General features: G+C 39.7%; 1 protein-coding gene across 3 annotated transcripts in view; it reads left to right on the top strand.

Annotated features, from left to right (window-relative positions):
- The window catches only part of LOC143020018 (uncharacterized), a 168,728-nt gene that overhangs the window by 12,407 nt on the left and 136,982 nt on the right, over positions 1–19,339 (top strand). For all 3 annotated transcript variants that reach the window (XM_076176126.1, XM_076176125.1, XM_076176124.1), the window contains exons 2-3: positions 2,528–2,809; positions 9,270–9,419. In XM_076176126.1, coding sequence (XP_076032241.1) covers positions 2,549–2,809; positions 9,270–9,419 — 411 coding nt within the window. In that variant the 5' untranslated portion in view covers positions 2,528–2,548. The remainder of the gene's footprint in view (positions 1–2,527; positions 2,810–9,269; positions 9,420–19,339) is intronic.

Genomic DNA, 19,339 nt, shown 5'->3' with positions numbered 1-19,339 from the left:
CTTTTACCCACATTTATCTTTAGCTTTCTTCTATCACATACTCTCCCAAACTCTGTCACCAACTTCCTCAATCCCTCCTCCGATCCTGCCACAAGCGCAGTGTCGTCCGCAAACAACAGCTGGCTCACCTCCCACTTTTCTCCATTTTCTTTAACCATCCCTGACCCTCTACCCTTGCATTTACCTCTCGCACCACCCCATCCATGTATAAGTTGAACAGCCAGGGTGACATAACGCATCCTTGACGAAGTCCCACCTTTACCTCGAACCACTCACTCTCCATTTCTAATCCTGACACAAGCTCTACTACTCTCATAAAAACTCTTGACAGCTTCTAGAAGCTTTCCTTCTATCCCATATATCTGCATAACCTCCCACAGTGCCTTCCTGTCTACCCTATCGTAAGTCTTTTCCAGATCCATAAAAGCCAAAAAAACATCCTTCCCCTTTCCTATAGCTTTCTCACATATTTGTCTTACCACAAAGATCTGATCTACACAACCTCTACCTGTCCTAAATCCACACTGTTCCTCACCAATTACTCCCTCTGTTCCACTCCTAACCCTCTCAATCAAGATCCTCCCATAAGCCTTCCCAACTACACTAACAAGCTAATCCCTCTGAAACTACTACATTCACACTTGTCCCCTTTTCCCTTGTAAAGTGGAACTATACAGGCACTCCTCCAGTCCTCTGGCACCCTACCCTCTCTCCAGCAAACATTAAATAACCTCACCAGCCAGTCCACCATCACTGTACCTCCTTTTTTTTTTTTTTTTTTTAAATATTCTGCATGGCATCCATCCAGACCAGGTGCCTTACCTGCTTTCATCATCTTAACAACTGCCTTCATTTCATCCTTCCTTATTTCGCCTCCATTTTCCTCACTCATCACAGTAATTTTTTTTAGCATTTCCCACTGCAACTATCTTTCCCTCCCTGTCCTCCTTCACATTTAGCAACTCCCTAAAATATTCTGCTCATCTTCCCCTTACTGCCCTCTCTTCCATTATCATCTCTCCATCTGCACCTTTTACCTTTTCTTCTCTACTTGATTTGCCTCCTCTTCCTCTCTTAATTTCTTTCCAAAACATCTTTTTATTACTTTCAAAGTGATGAATATAGTCACAAGTAAAAGTTTTTATCCATGATACATTTCTCAAAAACATGAATTTGAATTTTTGTGTCATGAAAAAACTCTGGATAGTTAAAAAATTTCACTTGTGACTATGCACCACCCAATTTAGTTGAACACGAATGGCAGATCAAAGAGGAAACATCATATTAGAACAACTTCCTATTCTATACTTGTTAAATTCTAGCAACAACCTCACTAAACAACCTCCCCAGATTAACAGCAATTTCCTTGGACTTGACAGTGTATCCTCCCTCCAAACACATATAACATGGGAAATCATATGTGACCTCATGTCAAACCACTCCCATTGATTGTTATCATAGAACTAGACAAAAAATAGGGGAATAAAAGAGGGATATATAGAAAGGCAAATAAAACCTATATACAAGAAAACATTCATAAACAACAAATAAAGCAAGAAAACAAAATTTTAAAGAATTTTGCCTTAGGCCAGTTTCTGTTCATTGACAGAGCAGAAGAAAAAAATAGCAATAACTATTCTGAGGCTACAGGAAAAGGTACAAACTCCAGCTGGAAATGGCTACCTAAATAGAGGGAGATGGAAATAAACTAAAGAAGTAAGTAACTGAGAGAAAGAGAAAAAGTACTGCTACAGTAAAAACATCACAAGTTAATTAATGACCAAAAGAAAGAAAAGTAGGAAGAACACTCAAATACAATAGATGAAAAATAAATAAACATGTGGAGAACTATAAAAAGAATAATAAAGTAAACCCCATCCTAACCCATGAAGCAGTTTGAGCAACCTAAGGAAAATTAGCATCACCAATTTATTTTTTCCAAAACAGGTTTCAAACCCATAACTCCAAAAAATAGGAAAATGGAAAAAAAAGATAGATAAGATAGATAAGCAAATAAACCCATGAAGCAGTTTGAGGAACCTAAGGAAAATTAACATCACCAAAATATTTCTCCAAAACAAGTTTCAAACCTGTAACTCCAGAAAATAGAAAAATGGGGGGGGGGGGATAGATTAGCAAATAAACCCTTTCAAAAAATAAAGGATCCCTGTTTTTTGTCCAACAAAAATGTAAACTAGGAACTAAATTGAAAAACTTATACAAAAGGTCTAGATAAAATCCCAATTATTCATTAAAAACAACTCTGCACAACAAAATTCTGGTACTGGGAAAGAGCCCATATAATGCCAATATTGGAACCAAATAAACAGCAAGCAAACCAAGCATCCTACAGTCCATTGGGTGAATTTCTGTGATGAAATTTGACATAAAACAAATAACCCTGTGTGCATGAAGAGAAATTTTGAGCAGTTATCCAATTGAGTTAATTTTTTAAGCATTTACTATATTTCAGGTAAAGAAAATCAGGTAGTAATTATAGTAGTATTATTCATGTTTTGTTTTTCAGGTAGATATAAGGATAACCAGAATGTACGCCAAAACAGCTTGGAGTGTGCTGCAGGAAGGCACCCTGCAACATCATCATCCACTCCCATCTCTATCACCCTCGGACAAACCAGAAGACGCAGATCAATCCAGTAATTTTATTTCTACTATAGCCAACTTCACATCCAGTGGAAGCCTGGCATGGAGAGCATGGGGTCCATCTGTGGAAGTGCTAGACCCGACTTCAGGTGTTCGCAAAGCTGCTTGGACTTTCGGAGCTCTCTTGCAGAACAATGGAACCAAGGTATATATGTACATCATATAATTTTCCTGCCCTACTTCTTTGACATTATCTCCTTTCTTCCTCATTTCCATCCTTATTCCACTGTTCCTCTTGCTTCTCTCTCCTGCTCTTTGCCCCTTTGTCCTTCTCCTTACTCCACCTCCTTGCCTTTTTCCCTTTCCCCATCCACCTTCCTCTCCATTATCTCTTGTCTATCACACATTTTCCTTTCTCTTGCCTCCTCTTCCACCCTCCCTCTGTCCCTCTGTTCTTGTCCCTCCTCCATTCTCATTCCACACATCCTTTTGCCTCCATTCATCCTCTCTTTCTTTTCTCCTTCCTCTTCTTTTTCCTCCTTCCTTTTCTTCCTCCTTTTTTTTTTTTTTTTTTTTTTTTTTTTTTTTCCTCCTCCTCCTGCTCCTCCTCCTGCTCCTCCTCCTTCTTCTTCTTCCCCGTGTATTTACCTAGTTGTATTTTACGGGAAGGGGAGCTATGCTCGTGGGGTCCCGTCTTCATATCTCATTTTATCTCGACTATTTTTAAATTCATGTATTGTTTTTGCACACACCACTTTCTCATCTAACTTGTTCCAACTGTCTATTACTCTGTGAGGAAAGCTGTTCTTTTTCAAATCTCTTCTATAGCTGTCTTTTTTTATTTTCTTTCCGTGTCCTCTTGTATTTCTGTCATCCCATTTTATCAGATTCTCTCTATCAGTAATTTCTATGCCTTTCATGATTCTGTAAATAGCTATCAAATCTCCTCTCTCTCTTCTTTGCTCTAGTGTCTGTAGTTCAAGTTTTTCTAGTCTCTCTTCATATGATAGTTTTGAGAGTGTTGGTGCCAATTTTGTAATTGCTCTTTGTATTCTTTCAAGTTTTTTTTGTACTTGGTGACCATATCGTTGCTGCATATTCCAATCTTGGTCTTATCAGGGTGATTAGGATTTTCTTCACCATTTCTTCATCCAGGTATGTAAATGCAACTTTGATTGTTCTTATTAGATTATAAGTTTCTCCAAAAATCTTATTTATATGTTTCTCAGGTGACATATTATTCATAACAATGACTCCCAGGTCCTTGTCATTTTCTACTTTTTTTATTCCTTCTTCTCCCTATTTATATGATCCTGTTATTCTGTTTTTGCTTTTTCCAAATTCCATTATACTACACTTTTTTGTATTGAACTCCATCTCCCACTTCCTACTCCATTCCTGTACTTTATTTAGATCTCTCTGTAGTGATTCACAATCTTCTTCAGTTTTCACTCTTTTCAGTAGTTTTGCATCATCTGCAAAGAAGCTCATATAGCTTTCAATTCCTTCATCCATATCATTAATATATATATAGCAAACATTATTGGGGCCAGAACTGTTCCCCGCAGAACACCGCTTATTACTTCATCCCATTTTGAGTGCTGGTTTCTTATCACTACTCTCATTTTTCTTTCTTGCAAAAAGTCTTCCATCCAATTTAGTAGTTTGCCCTGTATTCCTCCTTCAGTTTCTAATTTCTTAAGCAACTTCTTATGTGGTACTTTGTCAAAAGCTTTCTTTAGGTCTAAAAATGCACAGTCCGCCCATCCATCTCTTTCTTGTATTATATCTATTAGCCTTGAATAGAAACATATTAAATTGGTGACGCATGATCGTCCTTGTCTGAATCCAAATTGCCTTGGATTTAACACTTTGTTTTTTTCTAAATATTTTACCCATCTACTTTTGATCATTCTTTCACAAATTTTTGCTATTGTACTTGTTAGACTGGTCTATAGTTGGTAGGTTCTTCTTTATTTCCTCCTTTATATATAGGTACTATATTTGCTTTTTTTCCAATCTTCTGGAACTTTTCCTTCTTTCAAGGAACTATTTAGTATGCTATGTATTTTGTCTGCCAGTTCATTCCTGCATTCTTTCAGTATCCAGTTTGCTATTTCATCTGGTCCATGCGATTTTCTGACATCAAGATTACTCAAGTGTGTTAATATTTCATTCTTTGTTACTTCTATTTCTTCCATAGGGGGGACTTTCTCTTTCCATTCATTCTCTTCAGGTTGTATGTTCTCCCTTGTAAACACTGATTTAAAATGTTTGTTCATAATTTCCGCCATTTCCATTTCCTCAGTGTATTCAACTCCCTCCTGTTTTAATTTCTCCAAGTCTTGTTTGTTTTTCAGTTTATTGTTTACAAATCTGTAGAATAGTTTTGGTTGATCTTTACACTTTTCTATGATATCTTTTTCATATTTTCTCTTTTCCTCTCTGCACATTTGTACATATTCATTTCTATAACAGGTATATATTTTCCATTTTTCAGGTCTTCTGTCTTTTTTCCATCTGGTCCAGGCTTTGTCTCTTTTGTCTATTAACTCCCTACAGCTTTTGTTGTACCAGCTTTTTACATATTCTTTTTCTTGTTTTTGTCTTGGGACATACTTTTCCACTCCTTTTTTGTAAATTTTTGTCAAAATATTCCATTTCTCTTCTACTGTTGTTTCTTCTTTGTATATTTCTTCCCAGTTTTCCTTTGGAAAGAATTCTCTTATTTGATCAAAGTTTGTTTTTTCATACATCATTCATCCTTTTCTATATTGTTAATTTCTTTTCATATATTTTTCTTCATTAAGTTCCAGTTCAATCAATATGTGGTCACTTTTACTTATTGGTGTTTTATGTTCAATTTTGTCCACTATTCTAGGTTCAGATGTAATTATTAGGTCTAGTCTCGATGACTCTTCTTCATTTCTATACCTAGTGTTCTCCTGTATCCATTGTGTCATTGTATGGTCAGTAACCATCTCAAGTAGAGCGTTTCCCCATGAGCTGTCTCCACCCTTTACTGTCATTTCTTCCCAGCAGATTTCTTTGCAATTAAAGTCGCCCATCATAACTATTTTTCCTCCCTCTTCCATTATCTTGTTTAATGTTATCTTTGTGTCCTCTAACATACTTTTATGTTCACTCTCTTCCCATGAGGCTGTTTTCGGGGGCACATAATTTATCACAAACTTTCTGCTCTTCTTATCTCTGTCTTCTACTTCCATCATTATCATCTCTACTGTATTCTTTCCATATGTGACACACTTCACGTTTATATCCTTCTTAGTCAGGAACATAACTCCACCCCCTTCCTTTTTCACTCTGTTTCTAATCCAATAATTATATGCATCATGTCCTACACTGTTGGGTGGTAGTAGACCTTTTAATTTTGTTTCTACAATTCCCATTATGTCTGGTTCTTTTTCTTTCAAATAATCATTCAGCTCATTCAATCCTGTTATTAATCCATCTATATTTGTGTAAGACACTTAGTTTTCTACCACTTCCATTGTGTTCTCTGTTTCCCTTTTGTTTTTCTTTTGTATGTCGACTTTCTTTAGTTTCATATTCACTACTCTCCAATAGAATCTCTCTTTTTCTGACTCCGTTCTTATCTCGTTTTTTTCCTTAGCTTCAAGTCTTTTCTGTTTTTCTTCCTCTCTTTCCTCTTTATTTATTTCCCTTTATATCCATACCTTTTTATATTGTTCACTTGTTGCTAGTTTCCCTGTTTTGGATAAGATATTCTCAGCCGTAGTTTGTGACCTGAATTTAATCTTAATTGGTCTGGTCTTGTCTGTACTATATTTCCCGAGCCTGAATTTCTCTTCGATTTGTTTCATTATTTCTGGTTCATCTTCCTGAACTAATTCTAGTAAATTTCTTACTTTTTCATTTTCCTCTTTAATTCTTGTGGTTCTATCTGGGTTATGTTTCCCTTCCATTCCTAATATAATTACACATTTCTTTCTGTCTGCTAAGTCTCTTACTATATTCTCCTTCTGTCTCATCACTTTAATAACTGAGTTTTCAGTTTGTTCATTCATTTGCTGTCTGATTATGTCAGTGAATGCAACTTTGCTATTTTCTTGGATTTTTTTCCAACCCTCCTTGTTCTCCGTATTATTCTCCTTTAAGACTTTATTCTCTTCTTTTACTTCTTTTAACTGTTTTTTTAATTCTTCAATTTCCTTAGTTAAGTTTTTGTTCGCCTTCTCTAGTTCTTCCAATTTTTCAACCCTCTGTACAATGTTGTTAACATGACCGAACCTACGCTCCAAGTCCTCGATCATCTTATCGACCTTCTCTTCTAGTCTTGTCAGTCGGGGGGGGTTTGTGTCCCCCCCACCCTCTTTAAATCCCTGGAAAATATTCTCATCACTTTCTACTGTATTGCTCTTATCTATACTTCTAATCTTTACATTTTTATTAGACATTTCATCGTCGCTCAGCTGGTCGGGGGGCCGTTTGTTTACCTTTCGCCTGTCTGCCTGGGCCAAGTCCTCTCCTTCCTCATTTCCTTCCATTTCCCTCAGCAATCCCTCCCCTTCTCCTCTTTCCCTACTTTCCCACTACCCCACGAGCAATTTCCCCCCCACCCTGTAAACACAATAGGCACTTCTCTTTGCGTTGGGATCCACGAAACTTCAATTTCTTCAGAACGTCTTCTAAGCCGTCCGTTCGTTGAAGTGTGTTTGCGTGTATGTGTATTTATCTAGTTCTTATGGATAGGGTTGGAGCTATGCTCATTGGCCCGTTTCTTTTCCCCCATTTATCAAAGCTGGCCTTGAATTCACTTATATTTTTGGCTTGAATTGTGCATGTCTCTTTGTCTGTCTTGTTGCTTCTTGTATGATAACTTTTTCACTGCAGAATTAAGTTTTATGGTCATTCCTGTAGTGATGTTAATTATCCATAAAAAGAAAAAAAAATCACATTTTCTACTTCTGCAATAAATTTTCATTATCACCTGGTGTAATGTTTTAATATTCAGCTCTAAAATTCTTGGATTCTTGCTCTGTATATGTTTGATGAAATATGTGATTATATAAAAGTATGAAAACTATGTAAAAAAGGGTAAAGTTTGCTACCGTATTTTCCGGCGTATAGTTTGCAACTTTTTTCCGTTGGAAGGGCCTAAAAATGGGGGGTGGGCGTTATCCGGTGGTGCGCATTATCTACGGTCTACGATAAAAAATTTGCGGCTATGTGTGTAATTTTTTTCACAACAATGTGACGATGTTGACCGTCACAAAGTCGGGACGGCACACTTCTCCGTGATGTTCCATGAGAACAAGAAGAACAGCCATGGAGACATGAAAGAATACGCCAGCATGGGCTACCGTATATAAATATTTGGTATAGGTAGGTATCTATCGAATCTTATTTTTCATGTTTAAATAGGCCTAAACACCATGAAACATGATCAATATTCATGATATTTGCCCATGTTCACAGCATCCTAGTTTGAATTTTTATGTTTGCTTTGTTGCTTCACTTTAAGTATGGTACAAATTCCGTTGCGGCCGTTCATAAACTCGTGTCAAACACCTGACTACAACACCCTCTTTCGGGAGTTATATTAACTAAACGTCACCTCGATGAGAGACTGTCCTATTTCACCACTGTCATTGCAGGTTCAAAGCTAAAACGAAACAGTCTGTAGTTTGTTTCAGTATTAAATAAAAAATGGTAAAGACGAATTATTTCCTCAAGATATAAAATGAACATTTTCTGTAAAAATCCCGAAATTTTTCTGTATATTTTACTTTCAATAAACTTTTTTTAGATCATATTTCCTACAAACTATTTAAGCTACAAAGTAATAAGGGACCAACGCACAACATGAGTCATATACCGGTACATGTAGTTCCGACTTTTTCTTGGTTCTCGATTCTCTCGCTAGATGGCGATCGGGCATGCGCGTTATACGTCGGTGCGCGCTATCTGTGTACTGAGATAACGAAGTGCATGGGTGCGCATTTTAAGCCGGAAAATACGGTAATCAGACCTGTTATTATACATTTGTATGTTGAATGTGCTGTTCATTACAGTGGCATAGCTTCACATCATAGCTTTTTATTTATTGTGTACTATGATGCAATGAAGGGAGTGGTTATGTATGAATGATATTTTGACAACCTGAAGGGATTTCTCCCCATCTTCTCTTTTTTACCTGGATGAGGGGACAGAGAGGAGGGGGGGGGGTTACCTATTAAGTGAAGTGGCCTTGCTGTGAATGTGCTGTGTCTTGTTATATTGGTTCTGACCCAGGCAGTTAGTTAGATACAGGAATGACCCATCATCCATGAGGAACTAAGAGGGAGGAAGAGGTGGTGGATGGGAGTAAAACGGATGGGAGCAGGTACTTGCCTTTTGACTTGGCTACCACCCTTGTAAAGGGGAAAAAGTGCTTAGTATATAGATAGATGTTATGTTAGGATGTCACTGGAGATTTGTTTCTCGTAACATAATGAAAGCTATTCTGAATTGGATCAGTTTACTCTATAATTATATATAATTAATGGTAATGAAATTTTGGTGGGTATATTCACTTTTAACTGTGAAAAGTGAAGTATTTTGTTATGTTACTTTTTCATTGATGTATCAAATTTGATAGGCCAAGTTGAATAACGTGTTGTTAATAACATTTTTGGTTGCAGGTGACTTGCGCATGTGAGGTTGGAATAGGCACCACTAGTCACATGATAATAGGGCTGGACCTTGGTCCAGACAAAGGCAGCTGTGGAATGATTTGCCTTCTATCATTGCAGAGCTCAAAGATTATAAGATCTGTTTACTTGCCATACAAGGTTAGTAGCTTGGTTTTATATATATATTTATGCACACATACAATACATGTTTAGATTCTTATCACCTTCAAATTCCAAGGCTGTACAGTGCTGAATGTAATCACTCCCATATACAACCTTTTCTTTGTGTTCATCCCCCAGACACTTTGTTGCCTCCATACTCTATAGTTCCTCTCCACCACTACTCATCCATTCATTACTGAGGGGAAGAGGGGAATGTCTGTTGAGGAAGGACGGAAGAGGACAGAAGACAGGGGTGAATGGAAATTGGTTGTATATGGATGATGATGTGATTGCATGAGGTGGAATGGGCAAGGGGGTGGGGGATGAGGTAGTATGTGTGAGCAAAATTTGACGCAGCCCGAAGGGATTTCTCCCCGTCCTCTCCTTTTATGCAATGGGGGGACGGAGAGGGGGGGGGTCGCCGATTTGATGAAGCGGCCTTGCTGTGGATGTGCTGTGTCTTGCGACACTGCTTCTGACCCAGGGCAGTGAACAATGTGCAGGGATGACCCGTCATCCAGGAGGTGCTCAGATAAGAGGGAGGGTGAAGGGGTGTGGAGTGTATTCAGGGATGGAATGGGTGGAAATGATTTTATGCCTTTCCCTTTTTGGCTACCTCCCTTGTAAGGGGGGAAAAAGCCTTGGTATATGTATGTATGTATTTCCTCCAGCCTCTGATCCTTTCACTTCTCCAACCCACCACCATCATCACTGTGTACATCTCATTATCTTCCTCTTGTACACATTCACTTAACTTCTTCAGTACAAGTTAAATATTCACATGCACATTAGGTTGCTTGATGTATGATGATGCATCACAATACATGGATTAGAAAATATAGTTACTCAGCTACATCACTGTGTACATCTCATTATCTTATTCTTGTACACATTCACTTAACCCCTTCCATACGGTGACGCCTACGTAGGCGTCATGAGGAGCAAGTGGGTACGCAAGGCTGCCATATCGGTGTCTTGATTATATTTATTGTAGTTGTACCTGCGTGACCCCCATACTCTGTAAACTGGCTTCATTATATTTTCTATGGTTATCAAAATTCACGGGTGAAAGAGAGAACGATTGATACAGTGGTGACTTTATTTTTTATAATGCAAGTATTATGACGCAACATCATACGTCTGGCAGCTAATGCTGCCCGCGAGATTTTGGCCCGGAGTGAAGTGGTTAACCTCTTCAGTACAAGTTAAATATTCATGTGCACATTAGGTTGCCTGATGTATGGTGATGCATCACAATACATGGATTAGAAAATATAAAGTTACTCAGCTACATACATACATATACCAAAAGCTCTTTCCCCCTTACAAGGGAGGTAGCCAAAAACAGAGGCTACAAAATAAATATAATCAGGAAGCTGACGCCGGCATCCTCGTATACCCTGTCACAGCTCATGACGCATATATAGGCATCATTGTATTCAAGGGGTTAAAATTTTCTCTTGTCACACTTTACCCTTGATTATAACCTAACATGGGAACTACAAAATAGCTGTGAAGAATGCCCAAGCCTACTTGGACAAGCTACAGTAGTTTAGGAACAATAGAATGGAGGCCTTCTCTCACAAATCATCAATAACATTACCCACTCTTGGTAGTCATGGTGGGGCTGTTACTTGCGCATAGGTGCCGAGGGAGTGAAGGAAACTCTGGTGAGTTTGGTTGTTGGACTTTATTCTGGTTAGCGCGAGTGTCGACCTAGGCTGGGTCGACGCGAGCAGGGCTCAGAGCCCTGCCCTAAACCACAAAAGTGACCGCGAGCCTCGGGGCGGGCACTGCTGGGTACAAGTACGGAAAGGAACTGGCTGGGGACACCAAACCTGGCATCTTTATATAGGCCTCATGCATACGTTAACCCCTTCCATACGGTGTCGCACACGTAGGCGTCATGGACTTAGATCTCGGTGGCAGCAGCCAATGCCAGCCGTACGACGTGTCGTAATAATACTCGCATCATAAGATATAGTCACCGCTTATATCGATCGTTCTCTCTTCACCCGTGAATTTTGATAACCATAGAAAATGCGATTACAAAAGAATTAGAAAGAATGTCATTGTGGAGGGGCGACTACAATAAATATAATCAAGACGCCGATATGGCAGCCTCGCGAATACACTCGCTCCCCATGACGCCTACGTGTGCGGCACCGTATGGAAGGGGTTAAAGTAGCACACGACCCATCCTGACCGAAACATGGCTCGGCAGGGCTTAGGTTGTGCTTTCAAGAGGATACAAATGCATGTAGTACAGGCGTACTATAGACTTAACCTACACACAATTAGTATAAGGCCGAAGGCCAGCTACTTTACACACTATCCATTCCTGGTCCATACCATTTCTGCGGCGGCGATGCTATAAGCCAAAATACCGTGTCGAAGCACATGTGGGGGGCTTGTCCACCACAGTTACACCCATCCATTGTAAAAGAACACAAAATTCATGGGCTTCAATTTTTTTTTTTTTTTTTTTTTTTTTTTTTTTTTTTTTTTTTTTTTTTTTTTTTTTTTTTTTTTTTTTTTTTTTTTTTTTTTTTTTTTTTTTTTTTTTTTTTTTTAAGAATCATGTGACCTATGGCAGTTGAAGGACCAGACTGGAAATTAGCAAGAAAATTAATACAAAATAAGTTGCAAATGCAGGATATAGACAATGGATTTTTTTTTTTTTTTGTCAAATTATATAGAAAGTTCTTGAGAATTACTCAACTTCACTTCCACAGGATATTTTGAATAATTATGAAAACATATACACCTTACATACATATACCAATGTTTTTTTTTCCCCTTTACAAGGGAGATAGCTAAAGTCAAAGGCATAAATTATCTCCCACCCATTTCATCCCCACATACTCCACTCCCTCACTACTCCCACTCACCACCTCTCCACCCGGATGACTGTTCATCCCTGCTTCTTGCGTACTGCCATGGGTCCATCATATCCGGAGATGTCCCAAGAGAATGGAAGCCAGCTAACGTTACTCCCATGTTCAAAAAAGGTGACAAAAAGAAGCCAAATAACTATAGGCCTATAAGTTTGACTTCAATCGTAGAAAAAATAATGGAAACTATCATCAGAGATGCTATCGAACATCATTTAGAAAGTAACCGTTTGATAAATGATAGCCAGCATGGTTTCAGACGGATACGTTCTTGCGTGACTAACTTACTCGAATTCTACAACACAGTTGTCTTGAATTATGACAAAAGAAACAATATAGATTTAATATATATAAACTTTGCAAAAACATTTGATACTGTCCCACACAAAACACTACTTACTAAATTAGCTTTACACGGAATAAGTGGTAGCCTATTAGGTTGGACTAGTAATGGGTTGAATGGTCAAAAACAGAGTTGTTTTAAATGGAAAAACTTTAAGATGGAAAAATGTTACAAGTGGAGTTCCTCAGGGTTCCGTTCTTGGACCACTTCTATTCATAGTATATATAAATGATATAGACCATTAGCAAAAATCTACTGTTTCCAAATTTGCTGATGATACAAAACTGTGCGGAGTGGCAAATGATCACTCAAACCAATTAGATATTCAAGAAGATTTAGATAAATTACAGCAATGGTCTGAAAAGTGGCTAATGAAATTTAACACAAATAAATGCAAGGTAATGCACATAACAGCAAGTACGATTACAAGTTATTTGGAAATTCGTTAACAAAAGTTGATAGTGAAAAAGATCTCGGCGTAATTATCAGTAATGACCTCAAATCATCCAAGCAGTGTATTTCAGCCTCTGAGAAAGCAAATGAGATTCTAGGACTGATTGCGCGATCTTTTGATTTCAAAAGTCCATCACTCATTAACAAGCTATATAAATCGTTAGTTCGTCCACATTTGGAATATGCTGTTTCCGTATGGTCACCGAATCTCATTAAAGACATTGACAGACTGGAAAAAGTACAACGGCGAGCCACAAAACTGATTCCAAATATCAAAAATAAATCATACGAAAATTGATTAAAACATATGAATCTGTTTTCCCTAAAAAAGCCTAGACTCGGAGGTGACTTGATACAGGTCTTTAAGATTTTAAAGGGAATTGACATCAAAAGTGACAAAATTTTCACATTGAATGAGAATCAGACAAGAAACAATGGTCTCAAACTGTCCGAAAATAGATTAAATTTAGAAGTAAGTAGAAACAACTTTGCCAACCGTGTAGTTAATGAATGGAATAAACTTCCTGCACAGGTAGTGCAATGTAGTTCAGTTCGAAGCTTTAAGAATCATTTAGATAACCACCTAAGCAAGATGCTGTAATGATTATAATTTATTTTATATTATTTGTTTTTGTTTTCTAATCATTTGTCTGTGATTTTCATTTATTATTAGTTATATGTCAATTTATTATTTACTATTTACCTGTTTGTTTATTCTATGCATTTATTTATGTATTTTATTTGTTATTTACATTATTATAGTTTTTATTTATTATTTTATTATTATGATTTTTTTTCGCATCCGACCTAGATAGGGACCAAAAGGTCTCCTGTCGGCATGCTCCGCCATTGTAATCCTTTGTCAGCAGCAATATAGCAAAACAGCACATCTACAGCAAAGCCGCTTTATTTAATCGGCAACCCACCTTATATACACCTTACATACATACATACATATACCAAAGGCTTTTTCCCCCTTACATGGGGGGGTAGCCAAAAAGAAAAAGGCATAGAAATCACTCCCACCCATTTCATTTCCCATATATTCCACTCCCCTCCACTCTTCTCCCTCCCTCCTATCTTGGCACCTCCTGGATGACGGGTCATCCCTGCATTCTGTCCACTACCCTGGGTCAGAAGCAGTGTCGCAAGACACAGCACATCCACAGCAAGGCCGCTTCATAAATTCGGCGACCCCCCCTCTCTGTCCCCTCTTGCAGGAAAGAAGACGAGGAGAAATCCCTTCGGGCTGCGTCAATTTTTTTTCTCATACATAGTTCTTCACCCCCATCCCCTACCCACTCCCCCTCATGCATCACAGCCTCATCTATACACAACCCTTCTCCATTCACCCCTATCTTCTGTCCTCTGACGTTCCTCCTCTACAGACATTCCTCTCATTTGTAAAGCCCCATTCACCCCATCCATCTATCTCATCGTAGGACGCCCCCTCATATTCACTCCTTCCACCTCCGCCTTCCACACTTCTTTTACTAATCTTTCTTCACTCATTCTTTCCATGTGTCCAAACCATCCTAATACTCTTTCATCAATCCTATCTCCCAGCTCCTTTTCCACCCCTGTTCTCCTCACCTTCTCATTTCTCACTCTAGCCTAGTTACCCCTATCATACTTCTCAGACATTTCATCTCAAAAACATTCAAACTCCTTCTCTCTTCCTCTCTCATGTTCCATGTTTCTCCCCTGTACATTGCTGTTGGCACAATCACTCCTTCATATAACCTCCTTTTAGCATCCATTCCCAGATGTCTTATTTCTCATTACACTTTTTAATCCACCAAGGCATTTACTCGTTTCTTTCAATCTACATTCCATCTTCACCCCCACTCCTCCCTTTCCTGTCACATTCGCACCCAAGTATCTGAAACTATCCACTTCCTCCAGTTTCTCACCCTTAATGCTCACTTCCAGTCTGCTGTCACTCTCTCTCCTTGTACATCTCATCACCTTGCTTTTGCCCACATTTATCTTCAGCTTCCCTCTTTCACACGCTTTCTCAAACTCTGTCACCAACTTCCTCAATCCCTCCTCTGATCCTGCTACAAGCGCAGTGTCGTCGGCAAACAACAACTAGCTCACCTCCCACTGCACAATCATTCCTTCATACAGTCTCCTCTTAACATCCATTCCCAAATGTCTATTCCTCATTACATTTTTTAATCCACCAAGGCATTTACTCGCTTCTCTCAATCTACATTCTACCTCCACCTTCACTCTACCTTTTCCTGCCACATTTGCACCCAAGTATCTAAAACTATCCACTTCCTCCAGTCACTCTCCCTTAATGCTCACTTCCAGACTACTGCCACTTTCACCCCTTGTACATCTCATCACCTTACTTTTACCCACATTTATCTTCAGCTTTCTTCTATCACATACTCTCCCAAACTCTGTCACCAACTTCCTCAATCCCTCCTCCGATCCTGCCACAAGCGCAGTGTCGTCCGCAAGCAACAGCTGGCTCACCTCCCACAAGCGCAGTGTCGTCCGCAAGCAACAGCTGGCTCACCTCCCACTTTTCTCCATTTTCTTTAACCATCTCCAATCCCTGACCCTCTACCCTTGAATTTACATCTCGCACAACCCCATCCATGTATTAGTTTAACAGCCAGGGTGACATAACGCATCATTGACAAAGTCCCACCTTTACCTCGAACCACTCACTCTCTCCATTTCTAATCCTGACACAAGCTCTACTACTCTCATAAAAACTCTTGACAGCTTCTAGAAGCTTTCCTCCTATCCTGTATATCCGCAAAACCTCCCACAGTGCCTTTCTGTCTACCCTATCATAAGCCTTTTCCATGTCCATAAAGGCCCAAAAAACATCCTTCCCCTTTCCTATAGCTTTCTCACATATCTGTCTTACCACAAAAGTCTGATCTACACAACCTTTACCCGTCCTAAATGCACACTGTTCCTCACCAATTACTCCCTCTGTTCCTCTCCTAATCCTCTCAATCAAGATCCTCCCATAAGCCTTCCCAACTACACTTAACAATCTAATCCCTCTGAAACTACTACATTCACACTTGTCCCCTTTTCCCTTGTAAAGTGGAACTATACATGCACTCCTCCAGTCCTCCAGCACTCTACCCTCTCTCCAGCAAACATTAGATATCCTCACCAGCCAGTCCACCATCACTGTACCTCCTTTTTTTTAGACTTTCTGCATGGCATCCATCTAACCCAGGTGCCTCACCTGCTTTCATCATCTTAACAACTGCCTTCACTTCATCCTTATTTCTCCTCCATTCTCCTCACTCCTCATTCTCATTTTCTTAGCATTTCCCACTGCAACTATCTTTCCCTCCCTATCCTCCTTCACATTTAGCAACTCCCTAAAATATTCTGCCCATCTTCCCCTTACTGCCTTCTCTTCCATTATCATCTCTCCATCTGCACCTTTTACCTTTTCTTCTCTACTTGATTTGCCTCCTCTTCCTCTCTTAATTTCTTTCCAAAACATCTTTTTATTACTTTCAAAATTTTCTGTCATACTCCTACCCCACTTCACATCTGCTCTCCTCTTTGCCTCCTTTACCTTTTGCTTTACTTCTCTTTTCTTTTCTTTGTACCTCTCATATGACTCCCTCGTCCTATTTTGTAACCAATCTGTGAAAGCTCGCATCTTCTCTTCTACAACTTTCTTTGTTTCCTCATCCCACCATTCACTACCCTTTCTTCTATTCCCTCCTGTCCTTCTTGTTCCACACACCATCTTTGCACACTGTGACTCCCTCCTTGAACCATCCCCATTCCTCCTCCACACCCAGATCTACTCTATCCTTCACTCCCTCCCACTCCTCCTCCAGCTTTTTCTTGTACTCCTTCTCCTTTTCCATTTCATTTAAAGAGTTCACTCTAAGCACCTCCCTACCTTTTGTCCCTTTCTCTTCCTCCATCTATCCTCCACTCTCAACTTACCTTCCACGAAAAAATGATGTGATATTCCCCCACCCTCTCCCCTTGGCACATGTATATCCTTAACTCTTCCTATCATAATCCTATTTACCACTACATAGTCCACCCTCTCCCATGTGTACTTAGGCTTAACTTTCTTCTGAAACACTGTATTTACTATCATCAACTCTCTTTCTAGACACATTTCCACCATCAACTCTCCCCTATAATTCTTACCAGGAACTCCACATTTCCCAACCACTCTATCAATTGGATCATTTCCTACCCTAGCATTAAGGTCTCCCAGTACTATTACATTGATATTTCTCCCTAAATCCTCTATGCACTCATTTAAATCTATCCAAAAAGCCTCCCTTTCTTCTACGCTCTTCTCACTGCCAGGCCCGTATGCACTTAGAAAAACCCACATCTCCTTTCCCAATTTCACCTTCGTCCACATTATCCTTGAGGAAACCTCCTTCCACTCCACTTCACATTTACCTATCTCTTCACTTACTAGTATAGCTACCCTTTCCCTCCCTCGCCCTCTGTTCACTCCTGATAACCTCCCGCTTACACTCCTAAACTTACACTCGCCCTTACCTTTCAGCTTAGTTTCACTCAAAGCCAACACATCCATCTTTCTTCTCACAAACATACTACCTATCTCTTCCCTTTTACTCATCTGTACCACATCCACGCACATTAAAAGACCCAAACCTTAAGGTGTTGGTCGGAAAACTCCCAGACCCTCATATGCCTTTGCTTTTTCTTTTAGGAATGACCCCTGTGGGGCTATAAGGAGAAGGATGCCTAGTCCCAATCCCCGTCCCTTTCTTCTCGCCTCTTACGATGCAAGTGGAAATACTTGGTGGCAGTATTCTTTTCCCCACTTACAAACTATAAAGTAAAGCACTGAGAATAATGATTGGGGTAAACTAAGGCTACCTTAATGAAGCATCTTCAATCAAACCAAAATCCTTTCCAAAGATCATCACATGAATATGACTTCTACATAACACCCTCCATACCAACCCTCACGAGTTAGACCCCCCAAACCCCAGACTATGACTTCTCTGACCGTCCACATACTACTGGGTGACATGAATACACACCACCTATTATGGCTGAACACTTAAACAGCAGACCAAAAAGTGCTAGAACAACTCCCCATTTCATGTCTCCTTCTCCCATATACATACATATACCAAAGGCTTTTTCCCCCTTACAACGGAGGTACCCAAAAAACAAAGGCATAAAAACCATTCCCACCTATTCGATCCCTAATACGCTTCACTCCCCTCCACCCTCTACCCTCCCTCTTATCTTGGCACCTGTATGATGGGTCATCGCTGCATCTTGTCCACTGCCCAGGGTCAGAAGCAGTGTCGCAAGACAGCACATCCACAGCAAGGCCACTTCATTAAATCGGCAACCCCCCCCATCTCCATCCCCTCATGCAGAAAAGAAGATGGGGAGAAATCCCTTCGGGCTGCGTCAAATTTTTCTCACACATACTACCTTAACCCCCCACCCATTCCACCTCATGCATCACAACATCGTTCTTATACAACCATTCTCCATTCACCCCTGTCTTCTGTCCTCTCCTGTCCTTCCTTAACAGACATTCCTCTCATCCCCAAAGCCCATTTCACCCCATCCATCCATCTCATCCTAGGTCACCCCCTCATGTTCTCTCCCTCCACATCTGCCTTCCATACCTCTTTTACTAGTCTTTATTCACTCATTCTATCCACGTGTCCAAACCATCCCAATACCCTTTCATCCACCCTATCTCCCAACTCCTATCTCCCTCCTCTCCTGATATCACCTTTTGCTCCCCCTGCCTAACCCCAACAACATCATGGAGAGTGGTCGGAGCCCTTGGTTCTGACCACCTTCCAATCATCATCACCACCAAAACAGGATGCACCCCAGCTGGCCATAGACACACTTACACCAATTACAAGAGAGCTAACTGGGAAGCCTTTAATGAAGAGACAGAACAACATTTTGAAACACTTAACAGTACACCAATCACAAACATAAACAATGCTGTGCACGCTTTTAATACAATCATACAAAACGCAGACAAGAGATACATCCCTAGAGGCAACAGAAAATCACACAACCCCAACTTCACACCAGAAATCCAAGGCCTCATCAGACAACGTGACACACTTAAACACGATACCCCCACACCTATCCCTCAAAACATAGCAGACCAAATACAAACACTAAACACTGTGATTGCCAATAAAATACATGAACAAAAAACACAAAATTGGCAAAACTTTATCAAT

The sequence above is a fragment of the Oratosquilla oratoria genome, chromosome 38 (assembly GCF_046742065.1).
Source record: "Oratosquilla oratoria isolate Oo_2021 chromosome 38, ASM4674206v1, whole genome shotgun sequence".
Classification (NCBI taxonomy): domain Eukaryota; kingdom Metazoa; phylum Arthropoda; class Malacostraca; order Stomatopoda; family Squillidae; genus Oratosquilla; species Oratosquilla oratoria.
Note: the sequence above shows the minus strand (reverse complement) of the source record. Positions and strands in the feature narration are given on the sequence as shown.